This window comes from Neopsephotus bourkii, unplaced genomic scaffold (genome assembly GCF_033783945.1).
Source record: "Neopsephotus bourkii isolate Nb327-2 ecotype Australia unplaced genomic scaffold, CSIRO-AGI_Nbou_v1 NB_1067, whole genome shotgun sequence".
Lineage (NCBI taxonomy): Eukaryota > Metazoa > Chordata > Aves > Psittaciformes > Psittacidae > Neopsephotus > Neopsephotus bourkii.
Window position 1 is genome coordinate 1265921 of NW_026901555.1, and position 20269 is coordinate 1286189.

Sequence of the window (20269 nt, forward strand, 5' to 3'; positions counted from 1 at the left end):
GCAAATTTTCATTTTAGATCTAACTGTGTTGCCCAGAGCCCCTCCTTTTTTGTGCTAAGAAAAACAGCAGATGAAAATAAGGATTTTTGTCAAGTTGAGAATGTACATATTTACTTAGCTGCTCTTGACATCAATATCTGTGGAGTTTGACACTTAGCCTCACATCTCAGATTTGCAGTTACGTTAGATGGCAAGTTTATTTGTGGGTTGTTGGCTTTAAAACACAAGAAAAGCATTACAGGCTTGGATCAAATAGGCAAGCAACTGAAACCAAGGATACCAATAAAAAGCAAAAGAATGTCCCTGGGAAGAAACAAATTCTTTTCTCTGCATACCTTGTCTAGGTTCTGGGAGCAGGTTTTCTATTGTCTTTAGTGTAAGGCTAGAAATGCTCTGTAAAGGTTTGAAAGGCAGACTTGCACTTTATATTAGACTGTGAGAATTAACCCTAAAGTGTAGCAGTCAGTGTTTCTGGTTCAGAGATGGAAGCACTAACTGAGGTATGAGACCCTCTTCTAATTCTGTGTACAGTTCTGGACACTCATGTTCTTCAAGAAGGCAGAATTAAACTGGGAAGAGGTGTAGAGAAGAGCCGTGATGGTAAGAATGGAAAGACCCCCATTAAGAGGAAACTGAATGAACACAACCCATTTAGCTCAGCAAAGTGAGGTCTGAAGAGGCATATGAATTCCTTCTATAAATACTGTGGTGAATAATAACCAGGAAGGGACAAGAACTATTTAAACTAAAGGACAATGTTGGCACAAGAACAGGGTAGGTACAAGCTGACTGGGAAAACATTTCTGCAGGAAATCACAGTCTTTCCAGAGGTTCTGAACCTCAGTGAGGTTTTGAGGCCACCTCATTTTTCATTTTGAGGGCTTTGTCTCCTTTAGTTCTAGTAAGTTTTATGATGGAGAACATGGAACATTATATGGTGTAATTATTCCTTACGACAGCTGGAACTCTGGAGGTCCCTTTCAGGCTTATTTCTTGAATCTTGAGAGTTAGAATCCTCCTGGGTCACTGACTGCTCTGAACCCTTGGTCCATGTTACACTTGGAGGACATCTGCGATGGTAATTAAGAGAAATAATTCTGTTCAATAGGCATATATCTTCTTTGTAGACATGCTGATACCTTTAGTGGCTCCTGGGGAATAGGGAGGCAAGTGCATGGGAATAGAGAAGCTGAAAGGCTGGAAAACCATCTTTAGTCAGATTTTGGGATGTATTTTTAGCGTGTATGGCTACCAGCGGTGTTCATCTACCCGGTGAACAAAGGTTTAAATTTACTCCCAACAGTACATTTATACTACTTCTACCACTAGTACAGAAAGTATGTATATAACCTTTACTTTTTCTGTTCATACTCACTGACAAGGACCTTCAAAGCACATGCAAACGTTCCAGTAATCTGTTTGACAGTCAGTGATGGTCTCTTGGTGTTTTCTTCTATTGTCCTTTTAAAGTAGCAGTAAGGATGCATCCTAGAAGGAATTCTGTTCTGGCAAGAAAGTAAATGCATATGTTTCCCTGAATTACAGCCCTCCACTAAGTATATTACAGCTAATAAATCTCATAATCCAAAGATAAAGGTCAGGAGAATAATCCTAAAGTCCAATTTGAATCTTATTTAGGCCTGTTTCTGTGCAAGGGGAGGGAGTGTTGTCAGTGCCATTGCAATCTAACAGTTTTGTTGATGCCATTTAGGGGAACCTTTCTTGAAAACACTTACGAAATGCCACTTGTTGATTGAATGGAGAGTGGTGTAATAACCTGCATTCTACTAACTGTTAGGTAATAGTCCCTTCTGGCTTTATGCTCTTCAGCTTTTGTCAAAGAACATAAAAAAGGGGGGAGGGAATGGGGGAAAGAAATAAAAGGAAATCCACATCCAAAAGAAAGATATGACTTCAGCTTCCTCTTCTATTCATCACCATTGAAAGAAGGGAACTTGTGCGGCTTAAGTAAGGAGGAAGTTGCTCTACCAGCAGGCGATAACAGCAGGGTTTGAAAGTTAGGAGAGGGCTTGATGCTGCTTTGGTGCTGTGCAGCCCCGGGGGCATATCCTTCTCTGCCATCACATGATGAGTATCTTGTGCCATGGCAGACAAAGAGCACAGGACGGAAGCAGGAAAGGAACATGGACTATTCTTTGGGAGTCCAAAACCACACACATATCCATACATACACCCGCAGTACAGTTACATCCAACTCTTACGCTGTGCAGCAATTCATGCAGTGATGTAGTGACTGATCTGCTCATACAATAAAGCTCCTAGCCCTTAGTGTTTCTTAAGACTCTCAGCGTAGCTAGAAAGGGAGTTTCTGCTTCACAAAAAACTGCAGATTCACCTTGCAGGTTCTGTTTTTACCGATCCTTGAGATGAGGAATGAGACAAAACAGTTACCAAAAGGCTGTCTTGCAGTGTAGCATTGTTGATCTTGCACTGCATTGTTGTAAATATGCTTGGTATTTGCAGCACATGGTAGTAACAGAAGATTGTGGTTTTATTTTTTGATGCAGCCAACTTGCCCTGTGAGTTTTTGGCTGTACCTGTGCTTCTGGATCTGCTCCCTCCTTAAAGGCACATGTAATTATGTTTGCTTTGTAACCCCTGCTTAGATGCTAGCCTTACCTCACGGTGGACTTCTTTATCTTCACAGCAATGGCTATGGACTGGGACACTGTGTAGGAAACAGTTATAAAGGAAAACAAGGTGAATCCCATATGATGGTCTGTACAAAGTGTATAATGCTGAAGAGCAGTGCCTGCCTCAGCACATAGCTTTTGGAGAGAAATCAGTTGTGCATCCTTAAGTGTGCTGTGGTGGTCACAAGTGCTCTAATGTCGGATGCACCTTGTTCCTTCAGTGCAGGGTGGCTGTACTCTCCATACTGGGAATGATACAGGTTTGTGCCTGAATGGCCTATGACTGTCCACAAAAACTAACACCGGGTTTACTTGAGGATTTAAGGGGGAGGTGCTCTGCAGTTGTGGAGGGCGGGATGGGGTTGCCTGTGATGAACCTGTTTGTGATCAAGAATACTCTGTCAGGTTGGGTTTGTTTAACAGAAGCGCCTTTTAAAAAGTTACTATCATTTGTTTTTTAAAGCCTAACCGTAGGGAAGTGCATCTTGTTTGTATAACAGGCTTTGACTGTCTCCTGCATGGAAAAAGAGTACTTCTGCTGTGCTTTTCTTCTCTGCGCATGCCTGTTCATCTCAGGATTAGAGTTGAGAGGACTGGGAATGTGCAGTCCCCTGAGAGATTCAAGTTTGTGTGTGTTGCTGTTGTTTGGGTATTGATGCGATGCTTTAGAACTGGAAGAAAAACTCCGGTCCCAAGGAGTTGTGTCTTTCTTGTTAACTCGGTGTAGATGGGCACAAAGCGGTTTGGTAGAAGTGTTTCTTTGTACTGTCACACTCATATGATTGAGACACATTTGACTTCTAGAGATTTTGCTCCACTGCTGGCAATTTTTGAGATTCTTAAATACCGACTTTGGAGGAAATATCCTTTCCTCGGGCAGTTCTTTAAATTTGGAGGGTGTTCCTAAACTTTCTTACCTTCCAAGGATTTCTGGTAGTTGTTGCTAGCAGTGTTGAGGACCAAAGTGTTTGTGCTGAGGCGGAGGGATGGCTTGTGTGACAGGGGCATTTTTGCCTTCTGTAAGGGGTTCCTTATGTACAGATGTATAAGGTGAGGCTTCCCATTCTCAGGAGAAGCCTGATGGGTAACAGTGAAGGACACTGAGCATGTTGTGTCTGTTACCAAGCACTTGGATTCTGTCCGTTAACTATTCCAGTCATCTTATTTTCTATTGTATCACATAAGCAACATTTCTACAACAGTCAAAAGAATTGCAAAGGACATTTCTACGTACTATGGCCCTGCTCACATACAGTTATTTGAGTGATCTGCCCCCCATTGCCCAAAATGGAAGAGCACTGTTGCCGAAATCTCACCCCAACTGTCAGTATTGCTTCTGTGATCATGTCTCTCTTTCTCTTCCCTAAACAGCCCACTGTTTGTAACGTGGAAGATTGGTCGAGATAAACGATTGCGTGGATGCATAGGTACTTTTTCTGCCATGAACCTGCATTCAGGACTCAGGGAGTACACACTTACTAGGTAAGACATTGTTTTCTGTAGCCTTGCCTTAGCTATTTAAATAGTCTACTGAGGAGATGCTAGGTGTGCTTTGGTTTCTTTTGGGTTTTGTGGCTGTGTGCCTGTACTGATCAAGGAAAACCTCTATCTCCTTTGGATGCTAAGTGTATTGCCTGGTTATTTGACTAGTGGTGTCATGAGGCTATGGTTTCAGTTAAAAACCATAACTTGGGCCTTTTTTTCTTGTGATTGGTCTGGAAACCTCTCCAGTAGCTTACTGTAACTGACTATTAGAGTATTTTTTCCAGTGTTCAGACAGATTGTAACCTTAATAGTTAATGTCAGGGCAGAAGACCAGAAAGTCAGGTTTGGGGATTATCCTATTCACACTTCTAAAACAGCAGGTATTCTCACCTCTTCTCCATCAGGTGCTTCCAATCAGCTGCAGTTAATTTAATGCTACAAATTTCCATTACATGTTACTCTTCAGATACATCCCAGCCCCTGAGTGGGAAGCTTCTGGATGAGGGAGGTAAGTGATGATAATCCTTCACTCCCTGGCAGCATAATCCTTCATTTTTTGATCTACACCTAAATTCATTCACCTTAATATTGTTCCATTTCCTTTGCATAGAGTGAAAACTAATAAGTTTATCACTAGAGCTAGTAGCAAGCTTTCTACTTATTTTTTCTAAGAGTTTTCTTAAGTATATTTTCTAAAAAATCACTGGAATTTTGTTCCACTGAGTTACAGTAGACTGTTTATAGTGCTTTAGAATAGAAACTACGTTCTGGCATGTGTAGACCTCTAAAATTGTTATCACTTAAAATACTTGGTGCCTCCGGATCTCTTTAGATTTAGGGCTTTCCTCCATTGCAGGATCTTCCTCTGTGTTGTTACAATGCCTTGTCAGTCCCAGTGTTAAGTAATATTAAAATGGGGCATGTTCTTTCTTACATGTCTCCCTAGTTTGTTGCAAGCTGAAGTTCGTTTCATGCTTCTCTGCTCAGCTTGAAGGAATCAACTGCTCATCTCCTGGAGTCCTGTAGAATTCTGAAAGACCTATTATTGTGTTGGCTTTATTTATTATGTGGTCAGGGATGTTTTTGGTTGTGTCCTTTAAAGACTCCGCAGTCAGAGTGGTCAATGAGAAGAAGCTTATAATGAAATTCAAAGCAGTTTCTCTGTTGAAGGTTAAGAGCTTTAAAATCCTAACCGTTAGCGAGACTGGAGTCAAAAACAGCCAGTCCCCTGCACTGGAGGCTGTTCCAGTTAAGTGTGTACTTCACAGTGCCTGATTGAGAACAGTGAGCTTGTACAGAAAATTACCCCCTAGGACTAGGAAGAAGCTGATTGTTCCTTACAGATTTGTCCATTCTTCCAAATCAAATAGGGCTGTACTCTGGCATACCTTTAAAATTGCTTGCAAGATCCCTGTCACTGCATTCTAACTCTGAAAGCTGAAGTCAAAATGCATGAAGAATGATGCAAATTAAAGAGAACTGAAATACCTTGAGTGGAGTATTTAAATGATGACCACATGCTGTGGAAGTTTGTTCTAGGCTAGTCAGAGGTCAGTTCAGTAATTTTCAAGATGAGAGAAATGGAGCTGTATACCAGCCTGTTTTTCAAAAACCCGTGGGAGATCAGAAGTTGTTTTACAATAATACTTTATTTAGTGGCACATTGGGTTTTGTTGCCTTTTGAGGGGAACCTTTTTTCATGTTTGTGGCACCAGAAATGTTTCTTGTTTTTAAAGCAAACCAAAAAGCCAAATAAACTTGGGATGTGACCACTGAAATGTGAAGTTTGTATCGGAACCTAAGAAAAAGTTGTTCCCTTCTGTCAGTCATAATGTAAAAAGAGAAAGGGAGGGTTACCTGCAATCAGTTCCTTTCCTGATGTTAGTCTCTTCAGCTGCAGAGCTTCCAGAGGAGAGTATTTGAGGAATAACCTTTCAAACACTTATGAGCTTGCAGAGTGTCAAGCTCCACAGGCCTCCCTAGCAGGGATCAGAAAGCAGGACATTACAGCTTGATCCAGCAGGGTGTGTGGGCAATAGGCTCCTGCAGAAGATAGGACAATTCCTGAAAGAGAGAGAAAATAAAAGGCTTCTTCAGGGAAGGCAAACATTAATCAATGGAATACATAGAATGAGAGGGGGCTGTCCACTTCAGAAAGTGGAATTTGACCAAACTTTTCAGTTGAGGATACAGGCAGATAATTCTTCTGACTTTATTTGATACTGGGAGGACCTTTTCTTGGGTTGATCTGAGGACAGAGTGTGGATAAACAGACCCAGGTTGTTTGTCTAGTTCATTCTTATCTCTTTCAGCACCTGTGGAATTGTGGCCCAGCGTTCAGTGAGTAAAATGGTACAGCAGAACAGCTGCTCTTACACACTCTGGTGCCTAGTGATCAAATATCCCCCTTTTCCTTCACACGCCATTTCATTACAAGTACACTGAGTAGTGCTTAGGAGCATGAGAAGTAAAGTTTTCCTTAATTCTGGTAGTGATCTCTAGTTGTGTATTGTATACAGTGAGCGGTGCGTACAGCTCTATCTGCATGAGATAGTGTAGTTTCTTTCTAATAGCATAATGATGGTTTACCTAGGAATCTGAAGTGAACCATTTCTTTCTTGGGACACCTGCTCCCCCCACTCGAAACATCTTTTTTGGGTCTGTAAACTGTACGGTGGTGATGTGTGACCAAGTGACTTTCTCGTCCCCATTTTGAGCTCTGTAGGCTGTTCTGCTGGTATTGCCAGCGTGTTCTAAACAGGAAATTTATGGAGAATGATTCATCATTAATTGGATGCATCTGCCTAAGTTGTGAGAGGAGGGATGAGAATACCCAGAGTTAAAAATGCTAGTACTGTATCCTAATAAAATCTATGTGTTAGAATTTGATGTTCTCTGCAGTTTTCTCAGTGAAATACAGGGGAGAGGAAGTGTGTTATTAAAATCTTCTGCAGAACTTTATGACAAGATAGATTCAGATTTAGTGATTTTTAGATAATTTTGCTAGGAGATTAGTTGGATAAAACCCCTAACCTTGTCTAAAATGTTTTACAGTATATTGTATATTAGGACCTGGGAAGTTTATCATGGGCAAAGTAGTCCTTTAGACTGTGTTAATTGCATATCCCACCTGAACACGTGAAAATAAACCAATCCAGATCATGAAAAATACCTTGTGTTTTACAGCTCCTTCAAGAAAATAGACTGAACTTGGAAGCAGGTTACCACAGAGTTTCATAACAGGTTGATAAATTACTTTTTCATGTATTCTGTCCAGCACTAAGACTTAGATTCTGGCACTGAAGTTTTAAACTCGTGCTCTATTGCACTTGAGATAATGGATGAATTGCTTCATTTATTGATTCTTAGTTTAATTTTTCTACCCATTTCATATAACTTGAAGTCAAATGTTACGTCTTGTGGATGTAACAAATATAGGTGTATAAATTAAGTTTTATCTCTGGTTTATCCTGTCAAGGCTAGAGTATTTATCTGGGGAGGGAAACAGTAGGGAAGAGGTAGATAATGGGAGACATTATATGATAGAGCCTTCTGTCATTGAAGAAAGCAGTGAAGAAAAATGAGAGGACTCCAAGCCTTAAGTGGATTAGCATAATGGCCAAAAACTGGATTTCAGTTCTAAACTAATATGCAACCCACTCTCCTTAACAAGCACAGGCCTGTCCCTACAGACTGTATGATGCAATCAGTCTCTTGTTGTGTGTTCTTCTGAACCGCTCCACCCAAGAGCATGGCTGCTGTCGCACATTCAGCCTACATGTGGGTAATCAAGAAAACAGATGGAAGCTTGGGATAAGAAGCACAAGACTGAAGGAAGTGAAACCTGCAACTCAGCTTTCTCGTAACTGAATTTGGGTGTAGTTTCCATGTGAGCATTTGGCTACCAGTGGCATCAACTACTGCTCTAGATTTGTCTGCATTTTCAAGATGCTCAGTCCGTGTTGCTGCCAGATCAGCTCCCTGCTCTCTGTGGAAAACACTGACCCTTTCCTCCTGCTCGTCACAGTGAAGTTAACCACCTAACCGCAGGACTACAGGATGGCAAAGGGGTGACAATAAAAAATACTGGATGTCTGACATATTGATGTTGGACTGACTGCCTTAAGACTAGAGACAAGTACTTGTGCAGACAGGGCAGCTTCCCTCTTCTCTTTAGCTGAGGTTACTACTCTGTTTAATTCCTGTTTCTTTTTACTAATCACAGGCTCGTTCAACCTTCCCTGTAATCAGCCCTTCCAACTCTGTAAGCTTCCCAAAGCCTTTCCTGTGGGCTGCTGTGGTTCAGATAGTCATGGCTGCTGAGCCAGGGCAAAAGCACATCCATGTGTCTGACTGCAGTTCTTGAACTGCAGAGCTGAGGGAATTATACATGGGTTTGACATTTGTTGTGACCTTCACTGTTCACAGAAGTCATGGTCAGAATTAATTCCTGCTGATCATACTTTGTGGGTTGTCTTTGTGGCTCTGATTTATAGTAGACCACTGCTAAAAATCAGCTTTTTTTATTCTATTGCTGCTCTGTCTAGGGACCACCAATGCAAAATGTCTGGTAACTGTGAGACGGAGCTTACGCTGTCACTCTCAAGATTAAGCTCTGCAGGGAGCAGTGTCACCTCTTGACAGCCTGAAGTCACCATATCTATATGTATATACACAGTGTCTACATATAGATTTATATGTATTTATTATGGTGGTGACCACCAGAGGTGGTGTTATAGACCTCCTTTTGTTTTTCAAAATGCTTCTGGTAAAATATAAAATTCAGGTATTAGCACCTTAATTTTCAACTGATGACTGGTTACCTTTAATGGAATTGGGGCAAAATGATTTCGACATAGAGGTATTTTGTAGGGGCTCATGTGTTTTGCCTGCCGTGTCATCCATACACAGATGGGACTTCACTGAAACTTGGAACTGTTCTGAATTTCATGTAAGCTGAAAAAAGCTTGTTGCTGAACTGTTGTAGACATCCATTTAACAAATAGCATCCCTTTAATTTGGCTAAATCCTCAAGTCTGTTCCAGTGGAATATAATTGTTTAGTAGTAAAAGGGGTTGTGATGTAAACTCACAGTACCAGAAACTCTAAATGAAGTATACAAATGTGAATTTATTGAGCCAGGCTCAGTTACTCTGCATGAGTCAGTTCAGTAAGTAGGTCTGTAATGATTTTGTGCACGCAGGGAACTGCTGCTCAGCAGAACTGGATACTGCCTTTTCTCAAAGGGCAGGGCTGAGCAGCAGACTGGCTCTAGAAGTGGAGGAAAATCCAAACTTCTGCTTTAAGACTGGGTTAAATGCTTCTCCTTAGTTCATTATGAAATCAAAGTGAAACAAGTTTGTATAGGAGGGAGCATGAGCATGCCCTAATAAATATATGGTTCTTGTATGTAAATGGTGTGTGTTGGGGATGCAGTAACTGCCTTCATTTCTTTTTCCTTTATTAAAAACAATTATTTACCTGTGTTGTAGCTGTTCTGTTTTTCCTGAGAAAAGCCTCACTAGACTCTTGGGCCTGACGGTAGGTGATGCCTGTTTCCTTAGCAGCACTTCCTGAAAGCAAGCAAAGGAAAACACTACAGATGGAAGCAGAGGCCTTAGATTATTATCCTTATGAAAGGAGGGACACATGACGGTGCTCTACTGAAGCTTTTAAAGTAGATCCAGGGCTATCAAATATTGATAACCATTTTATGGTTTTGCGGGGAAAATTGAATCGGAGAATATGAATTCTGTGACATAAGGAGATGCATAAACTTACTCTGTGAGTTGCCTGTTTATGAAAGGGAACCATGAATCGAGGAAAAGTGATTACAGAATTCCTGTATCTATATGAAGTGGCTCAGTGAGGGTTGGAGGGGTTTGCTGAGACTGTCGTAAGTCTCGGGTCTCAGCAGAGTTTGGTGTAAATAAAGGAATTGATAAAAATACTGATTTCATCATCATGTTTTTAAAAACCTGCATTAAGAGTTGGGAACTTCCCATGTATGCTGCTCACAAAATGCATGCTTTGAAAAAGCCATGATCAGGCAATGTAGCTTGCAGTGGTTGATGTAATTTGTGGCATTTTGAATAAATCAGATATTCCTGAAGTACAGTTAAATGCAAATGAATAACTGGGGACATCCAGCACTTACTCAGATTTTCCGGATGGGTTTCAGGGAGGAGCCATGGCATTTGTGACTCTGGTCTTTCCCACGATGCTCTTGCATTTCATGCTGTTCCCACACAGTCTCCTTCTGTTGCGCTGAGAAGGTGCACGCCCTGTAAGTTCAAAGGCAGAGCTCTAGTGGAGTTGAAACACTAGTTGGGTTGAAAGTCAGATTTGTATTTGTCTTTAAATATTACTTGCCATAAGTGTTTGGGAGGGAGGGTGGAGTTGGGGGAACTGGTTGTCCTGGTTTTCCTAGCAGAGCCCTTTGTTGCCCTGACTTTTCCATCATGTGTATGTATAGGTGTTGGTACTCTGTGGTTTTGGTCAACTTTTTCATTGTTTTGTATGGTACTGTTACGGGAGCATCTACAAAACATTGCCCCAAACCCTTGTAGAATGGAGTTTGCTTTCATTTGAGACTGTTGGTGACCTGTGTATTCCTTAAGCACTACGACACCTCTGGGTTACAGGCCAGGGCTGAGGAGTACAGAACAGGACTGTGTCCTCCTGCAGCAGAGCAGTGTACATGAAGTGTGTCTCAGAGCACTTGCCTTTTAGAGGAAGGTTTTGCGTGTTTGGAAACTCTCAGCTAGGACAGAGTGCAAGAAGTTGGCATAGAAGTTACCTGCTTCTGGGCAAGCTTCTCTCTGTCTGTTCTGAGCTCAGCAGTAGGTGTTTAATACAGAGTAAAGGATTTTTCCCCACAGCTTTACTGCTGACGTGGGGGGGGAGCAGGGGGAGTGATGGAGAAAACCTCCCACTGCACATACTGGCCAGTGCTTGGGTGCTGAGTATGAGAAGGATGTTGACGTAGTTTGTCCCTCACTTCCTAAGACACTGGGAATGGAGGTGCAGCAGTGGTACCTCAGATACCTCGCCCAGCAGAAGTAAATTTAAAGGCCTTGTTTAGCTCTAGGAGCTGATTTTTGGTGAAATCTGCTGGTTTAGTACAATTTAGCAGGGATTAAGTGAGGTCAAAGGAAAAAGAATTGTCTCTGATGCTTATAAGCTGTTAAAATCTTTAAACTCTGCAGCTTTGTGTGGGAGGCACTGTGGGGAAGGAGTCTCAATTAAAGTTTTCAGTCTGTCAGCACCTCCTCCATTTAGGTGTTTTCTGATGCTTCAAGAAGTATAAAGAAGAAATAGCACGAGCTGGGTGTGAGGGACCAGGCTCCAAGAGCCCTCCTTACCTCTGTTCACTAAGATGAGATGTTGAAACTTCTGAAATAGAATTTACCACTTTCCACAGGCCAGAGTAATGAGGATTAAAATGCTCGTGTAAACGGTGGCAGAATTTGCTGCTGTTTTTAAATAGGTACTTGCTTCTAGAAATCATTCCTGTAGAGACAAAGAGGAGAGAAGTTGTGTCCTTTGCAGAGATGTACAGTTGAAATGGTAGAAGAGCTCTTGGAAGAAGAAATAGCTTATCCACCTACAACATCAGGATATACGCAGCCATAGAAAGGGTATGTCCCACTACAGTGCAGCCATTGAAAGTGCTGAAGAATGTCTGGAGATCTCTAAGCTTTAACACACTTTAGGGTATGAGCTAGTCTAAAAGTCATACAGGCCCCAGCTCTCTGCATGGTTTCAGCTCACGTCATGTATGTACTTTTGAACGTGATCTCAGAGGGGGGAAGTTGACCTGTCCTGAATTTCATCATTTACAGGTCACTGAAGTTTTACTATTCCTTTGATGCATTGTAGGAAGGAAGGAATAGGTATTTACCTGAAAATATGTTCTAATGTGGTTTAACAGTGTAATATGAGGACTAAAAGTACTCCACCTTTGTGTATCCCTCTGATCTGTTGGTGCACTTTTCAAATTCAGCTGTACTCCATAAATGTGGATGGAGTGCCACACACTCCATACAAGTGTATACTGGTGGTAGCCTTTATTTGAGGAACAGGAATTGAACATCCTTTGGTTTCTCAGCTATGTAAATGGTGGTATGGATACGTTTACGAAGCTTCTAATGCTGTGAAAGTATGTAAATGAGGAGTTCCCTTAGAAATATTTGATATAGATCCAAAAACCCTTTCTGACCTCACAGATTCCTACTTGTATGTGAATTTTCAAAACTTTAATTAAAACTTCCCTAATTAAAACGTAGAGAATAGCTTTTTGACCGTAATGGAGAATAAGCTTTTATGGCCATGACAGCAGCTTCAGTAGGACTAATAACAGTTCTTAAAGTGATGGTATGGGGGGGTGGGAATGGTGACATGTGCCTGTGTTTTAAATATAATATGCAGGCTACAAAGTCTTTCAGCTCACATGCTGAAATTTAGATTTGCTGTACCAGTGCAGTGGTATTTTGCTTCATGCAGATGACCTGTAATAGAGAGTCAATGGTCAGGAGCAGTCTCTCAGCTGGAGGAGTACAGCATGCAAATAACTCCCACAAGGATTTAGGGAACTTGTACAGATGTTAAGATGCGCCTGAGCACAGCTCCTGAGAACTTCCCCATCTGTCAGAAGCTGCAACCCCAGCTTTGCTGAAAAGGGCCTTTGTGATAATGGCAATTACTAACAGCTGTGTAAGTCAGGGTATGAAATCAGGTAGAGCAGATTTCGGCCAGCAAGGAAATGTGATTTTGCTGTGGAGTGCATGATGTTACACCTTTGTATTTGTATGGATATTTTCCAGCTGAGTAAATTAATTTGACTGGGGAAGAGAAGAAAAGCTCTTGTGTTTTTTTTTTAACAGTACAACTTTCTGATACTTCAAATAATTCCAGAAACTGAAATAAGTCCAAAGCTCCCTGTAACATGCAGTTAAATCACCATTTTAGATACCAGCCTAATTGCCAGTAACGTTTTCAGTGTTTAATTCAAAATACAATCTGACTCAACTATAAGAAGGTTGAAAGAGATTTGAATGTATTAAAAAGAGAAAGTTGTGTGTGCAAATGTGTATTTTTAACAGCATTGGTCCCTACGAGAGACAATTAAAAGAGCTGCTTCTGTTACCTCTAGGCCTGTTCTTACAGATGCAATTGTTAAAGCCCCACAGTAGCATGTTGGTTTTGCCATGAAGAAAAAGTGCTTGTTAATGCATGAACACAAAGAAGGGAAAGGGGAAAGACATGCAGTTTAAGAATAACTGAAAGGTCGCTGCAACCTCAGTCCTCCAGCAGAGCATCACTGCTGTTCACCAGCAGTATCTGTACGTGTTCTGTCAAGAAGCGGATGCTGGAGTTGTTTCTGTTCCCAGAAGCTTCTGCACAATGTGCAAGCTGGTTCGATGGCCCTTTCTCTCTGTGCTGAGGATGCATTCTGCAGTTTGCTCACTTAGCTACAGAGAGGCTTTTTTTCCTTTGACCTAGACTGCTAATCCCTCATTGCAAAGAGCAGCAGCTGTGCTTTGTCTGTGAGGATCTCTGTGCTGCGTGCAGCCTCATTCGGCAGGGCAGCCCCCTCTTTGTGTGTTCTGCTTTTTCAGTTGCTGAAAGGGTGACTTTCTGTCTCCTTGCTCAGAAAGCCTCGTCAGGTTTGTGGAAGTCTGCAGTGCAGGATTGCTGGTTTTTTCCCTCCTGAAAAAGTACAGGTTTCCAAGAGCGGTTACGTACCATTTCACAGAACTCTGTTTGACTGAAGTCTTCCTGGCATTCAGGAGGTGAAACACTTCTGAGTTGCTTTTAGAAAGGTGATGTAACCTATTTCCATTTAAATATGAAACACTTTAGATGGGTTGATATAATTATGGATAGACCATTTTTTGGTGTGTGTCCACACTGTATCCTCATTTAACATTGAATAATGAGGCTTCAGTTGCTCTTGGTGTAATTTCCATTCAACATACTGCATTACATAGCAATGTAAGATCTTGGTGGTAGGTGAAAGTGAAGTTAATACAGGAACAGAACTGATAGGCATTTGCTGGATTAGGCTTTACTGAAGTCATGGCAAAACTAGTTGCCTTCAAAGGGAAAGGAGTTTTGCCATTTGCTTCAAAGCCTCTAGTTTCTCTAAGAAGATGTAAAATATTGGTCAGCACAAATCTCACATTTGTGTTAATCTCACAGTCAAACATTCATGTTTATATTTCCATGGTTTGTAGCAACCTTTTTCCTGTAGCTGAGCAGGATTTTCAAATGTACGTGATGCTGTGAGGTTAAATGCAGTCTGTGAATGCTGAAGTTGTAGGCTTTGAGGCTATAGGACAAACATGAGCTTTTTGTCTCTTCTTCCTTTCAGAACTTCTTTTTTATTTCACTTCAGCTGGTTTTATTTGCCACTCAGAACTTGGTCTGGAGGGGAAAGCATACACAGAGTGAGAGAACTGAATTACTGGTTATCTGAGCTTGCAGCAGTTCTGTTCGTTGGGCATCTTGACCTTAGATGCAGTGATTTATGAATGTCCCATCCAGTCCTTTCTGTATGCTGAGTAAGTTGCAGGTGGCACTGAATGTGTCATCTAAGTAGACAGAATTGTGACAGAGAACTAGAAGTAATAGAGAGGTGAAATGGGGAGAAGAGAGAAGTGGCAGAGCTGCTGAAAGGAGAATAAGAAGGTAGCTTACAGAAAACTTCTATGTGTATGTGTGTAACAAGATCAAGGGAAGGAAATGCAGGAAGCAAAGTTTCCAGCTGTGTAGAATGAGTTTATATATCTAAAACATGCTCTGTTTTTTTATAACTGGTGATTTATAGAGCTGCAGAACAGTCATGGCTTAATCTGTTAATGAGATTCATGTATGAAGTAAAAACCTACACCAAATGAACAGAAAAAAGTGTTGGGAAGCCTTGTTTGTTTCCTTAGGTGTAAAGAATTAAGTTTTGTCCTGATGCAGCAGTTCTCAAGTCTGCATTCTGGGATGGCTTCATGATAGCAGAAGTAAGTGTCCAGAAATCAAAGTTCTCATGAAACAAGGAGTGGCTCTTTCTTTCCCTGAGGTCTAGTTCTGTATGATGTGCCTCAAGGGATTCATCCTGTGCCTTTTTTACTGTATTTATAAAGCCACTGGGAGTTAGTAAGATGCCACAGGCTCTTTACGCTGACAGCACTCAGATTGGCATCTCTCTGCAGATGTACTCGCAGTATGTATAAGAGATTGCACTTAAATACAAACCAGCTGCTTTAAATCCAAGCTGAGATGTGGTACTGATGAAACACATGTCTTGGGAAACAAGTCAAGATGTTATTCAGTGCCCTGTGTTCTGAGTGGCCATAGTCCAGTCTGTAAGACAGTGTTGACTTTGGGTTATTCACAAGCCATGTCCTTGTTCAAGAATTTTGAGACTGGGTTCTGTCACCTTTCGTTTAATTTATCAGATTATTCATCAGTACCTTCCTATTTCACAGTATTTTATTGTCTTAATCTTTTTCTGTGAAACATTTAATGCAACACCTCATGATCTTTTTTCCTTCTCGAGTCAGTTACTGCACATTCTGCCACGCCTTTTGCTTTCCTTATTCTTAACCTGATTATATATATTTAATTAGTCCATCACTGTGGTTTTAGAGTCCTGATCACAAAACATAGTCTCTGTGTTTCTGACAAAGTATATCAAAACTGAGCTTAGTTGTAGAATTCCATACCCAGCATTTACCATCTTGGTTGTTTTTAAAGTGAATCATATTGACAGCTAATAAAAGTACAAGTACATTGTATTTTGATATAAAAACATAGTTTATAGAATTTCTGGTAACAAAAGAAATACTGAGGAAAAGAAGTCCTGTTGTTCCAGGCTTTTCAGAGTCCAATAAAAATAAGCCCTCTTTACAAGCTGCAGGATATTGAACATGTAAATGTCCAAGTTATATCTGTGTATTTATGTGTCATTGCATTGCTGAAATGTTTAGGAATGTATTTTTCCATAGGGGCTTCAGATGAGGCTTTATTTTTCTAAAGTTCATAAAGAATGAAAACTATTTCATGGTAAGTTCATTGTTTTTAGGAATGGTGACTTGCATGCCTGGAGGGGAGTAATGGTTTGTGGATTGACCAAGTGAGGGTTGAATTCAGCAATAAAGTGGCTTTAAAGATTTTTGTCTTGACTGCCGTATCTGTTTTGGGGTGCAGTGGTGATCTGAGGTCAGTATCGGCAGACATGCTGGAGCGTAGCATTCTCGAGCCTTCTTTTCAGGCTCCTAGGGATCTCAGTGGTTAGTGATGCTCAAGCTGTACACTTCCAAATGTAATTGAGCAGTTCATTTTTGTTAATGATCTAAACTTTGCCATCTGCTGGAGAGCCTTTTCCTGACATCATAATTTAGTCCAGTTGGAGCTCAGTTAGAGTTTTCTGACTGGTCTGTTATCATGTGTTCACCAATCAAAAAACTACACACCAAACCCTGGTCACTTCTGTCATCCAGTTTTTCAATAAGCATCTGGAATGACTGTGACTAGTGTACTGTGTTGTGCTGCAGGATTCTTTTAGGTGCTGTGGGTCTGCTTTGTCTGTATCAAACCAGGACGTTTCCGTGTCAATTGGCACCTCTCAGCTTCCTGATTGTCTGCATGAGTATGACACAAAAATTGTCACGCCTGTTGAATTCCATTGAACTCCTTCATCCCAGCATGATGATAGATGCAGGGAGGGGCAAGGGACAATATGGGAAAAGGCAGAAAAGAAGCTGCCATCTACGAAGAAATGACTGCATACAGCTGCTTCACCTCATGTTCCCCTAGAGTCAGAAAATATCATTTGAGGTCCATGCTGAGCACTTTGCAGTACAGACAACTGTGAGCATGGCTATTCCAAATGGGTTTTGTTCCATCCTAGAAGGACAGAGTGTGTGGAACATGAATACAGCAGGTTCTGCTGCACCTGGACCAATGCACTCATTACATGCTTTGTATTGGAGTTGGCTCTAAGCTGTACCTCTCACTTCCTGACCTGTCATGTGAAGACTTCGGATTTAGCATTCCTCTGTGAAGGGCGTACCTCTAAACTATTGCTGAAGCTCTGCTACACCTTAAAGTTAGGTTAACTGAAGATTTCTTTTTTCTTCAGTGCAGTAGGGTATACTGTATAGTAATGCACAACAATCCCCCCATGCCCAGCAGGATTAAAACAGTATGAGAAAAATGCACAGTCTTTAACTTGATTGCTCTTTCTTCACATTTGAGGGGAAAATTAAGTCCTTTAGAACGACAAACTATATAGTGTAAGATTTGTGGCTTCAGGGAGCAGCAAGGAAGTTGAAACCACAGATACCTGACTCTCACTAATGTAATCAGGAACCTACGGTATTACTTTGTGGATTTTTAGTTCTAGCTGAGCTATGTTTTCTGAAGGGAGCAGAATGCAGGAGCTGTGACTTTTGGATCATACTTTTCCACTCGGAGGCCATTACAGCACATACAAAACTTCTCCTGAACTTTAAGGACTTCTCCATGCAAGCCTTCATTGTTTTCTTGCTACAATATAGCAGTAAGAAAGAGAAATGAATTTCAGGCATTATGTCCACGCAGTGTAACATTATTGTGGCATAATGATGAGCTGGGTGTATTTGGAAGAATCCAGAGTGTGATGGAATATTTCGCTGGGTAACTGTCAGAGCAGTAGGAAAAACGTCTTTGTTGTTGGGTTTTTTTCTGCTAAAAAGGTCTGTTTAAACTTATGGAAACCTTAACTTCTACAGCTTCATGGTTATGAGCTTTCTTTACTTAGACGTTTTGTGATGGCGCCTGAGGAGTGATCATTTTCATCTGTGTGTATGTAAGACTGACAGACCCAGCTGAAGACCCAGCAGTAGTTCAACCCCCAGGAGTTTCAGACAATGGCCACTATGCATTTAGCTCCATGTCTTAACAGGTACTCACATTTGCAGATCTGCTAAGAAGCATCCCGACGATGTTAGTCACTTCAGATGTGCTGTGGAGTTAACCTGTGCAAGATAGAGTAAGAAATGAAGGTTAAAATAAGGATTTTTCTGGAAACTTTTAAGTACCCCATGAAATGCTCTGTAAAGAACTCTTCTGTTGATTTAAACAACTGGTGAACTTGTTTGGGGAATAACAACAAGGTCCCAGAGCCTTAGCAGCAAGGCCAGCATGGTTTGCTTTTAATTGTGTGTATGGGTGGCACAGTGCACGCACACACACAAATACTGAGACTCTAATTGAAACCATTCCATAGTTTTCCACTTGCGGCTGCAGTCAGTGTCACACTCACAATGTATTAAAGACATTTTTTAAGCATTTCCATAGCCATTTCCCTACCTGCTGTGGTGCCTTAGTGCCTGTGGATTGCCTGCTATGGAATGGAACTCAGTTGATTTGCATGGATGCAATATCACCGAGTTCATATGAGAAATAGGATGAAAAATGCCCTTCATGGACAACTGAGATAGGAATGATGAGGAAACAGTTGAAGGCACCGTATCCTGATAGTCTCTGGTCAGGCTTCAGGAGTATCCCAACATACATGAATTTTGTTTATCCCCTTCATGTGTCTGACTAATATTTCAGTTAAAATTTGTGTATCTTTGCGGAATTCCCAGTTCAGTGATGAAGTGGTGACACAAATCTCTGTTTTGCAGCCACAAATACCATTTTTAACACAGTGTTTGTGAACTTTACCTGTGCTGCAATTGGTTTTTTCAGCGTTCTTTTGGATTGTCATCTCACTGAGGGGGATTGATAGTAAAAGCTTTTGCTGGATTCTGTTATCACCAGCAACAGCTACTTGTGGTTTGTTCCAAGCCATGAACCCTTTCGATACGGTTTGCACAGCACTAGTTTTAACAGACCCCACAGCTGGGTGCATCTCACAGAATCCAGCACTGATGGCATTCCCTGTGGGAAGGTGGGGATTACCCCCGCCTTGTGCTGCAGGAAGCTGCAGCATTGATTTAGAACCTTGTATTTTTATTTTATTTTAAGCATTTTTTAGACTTAGATGAGTAATTTTGCCAACCAAGAAATTTCAGTGTCTCTGACTTTAGGAAAGTCCCTAAAGAAGCAGTTTTGACATCTTTTGACATCTGCATTTAAAAGCTTTGAGCTGTAGTTGTTCTTGTCCCTGTGCCACTGTTAGCTGACGGGGAGAGGAGCTCAGGAAACTGGTGAAGTGAGCAAATAATGGTTTCTCTCTCTTTGGTAGGTGATTCTCCTTTTACCCAGAGGTTCTGTTCTTCCTTGTCACTCAGCAGTTTGAAACCAGTAATAAAAAATCAGTGTGCTGGCTTGTCCTTCAGAATACTGCAAACAAATCAGAGTGTTCTCTTAAGAAAATGTTTGAAATGGAACACTGTAAGCTTCTTCTTGTTTCATTGTTCCTGGGTCTACTCTTAATAGGTACTGTGTATTATATTCATGTCCTCTCTAGCATTGTAAGCCATCTGCAAGAAGTCTGATGATACCCACTCCTGCACGGTTGTTTAGATATAAAGGAAGCTGAATGACTCTTGGTAAATTCAAACCCACCAGATGTGTTTGCTAGCTCAGAGTACGGTGTCCTGAAACTGCAGCCTGGCTGGTATTAACCACTTAACAGTTTCCACACTCACGAGAGTAATGAAGTATTTTGGAGGACATGTAGACAGCTTACTGCAGGCACCTCTGGCTGCCTAAAGCAGACTTTCAACTGTCTTATGTAGTCAATGAATGGAGGTCACTTTTCTGATGAGCCTTCAGACATAGAATCCTAGGATGGTCTGGGTTGAAAAGGACCTCAAAGCTCATCCAGTTCCAACCCCTGCCACGGGCAGGGACACCTTCCACTGGAGCAGCTTGCTCCAGGCCCCTGTGTCCAACCTGGCCTTGAACACTGCCAGCGATGGGGCAGCCACAGCTTCTCTGGGCACCCTGTGCCAGCGCCTCAGCACCCTCACAGGGAAGAGCTTCTGCCTAAGAGCTCAGCTCAATCTCCCTCTCAATTTATGTCCGTGCCCTGGGTTGTCTTTTAGAGGAATGATACTATTTTCACAGCTAAAATAACTGTCTAAAACAGTGTCAGTGTTTCTTCCTGTGAAGCTGCACATCTGAATCCACACACAGAC

The 20269-nt window shown here is 41.4% G+C and overlaps 1 protein-coding gene across 6 annotated transcripts in view; it reads left to right on the top strand.

Moving 5' to 3' along the window:
* Positions 1 to 20269, top strand: part of AMMECR1 (AMMECR nuclear protein 1) — a 100446-nt gene that overhangs the window by 55599 nt on the left and 24578 nt on the right. For all 6 annotated transcript variants that reach the window (XR_009726731.1, XR_009726732.1, XR_009726730.1 and 3 more), the window contains one exon: positions 4026 to 4136. Coding sequence is in view for 3 of the 6 variants with exons in the window: in XM_061361897.1 (XP_061217881.1) it covers positions 4026 to 4136 (111 nt within the window). In the remaining 3 variants the exon portion in view is untranslated. The remainder of the gene's footprint in view (positions 1 to 4025; positions 4137 to 20269) is intronic.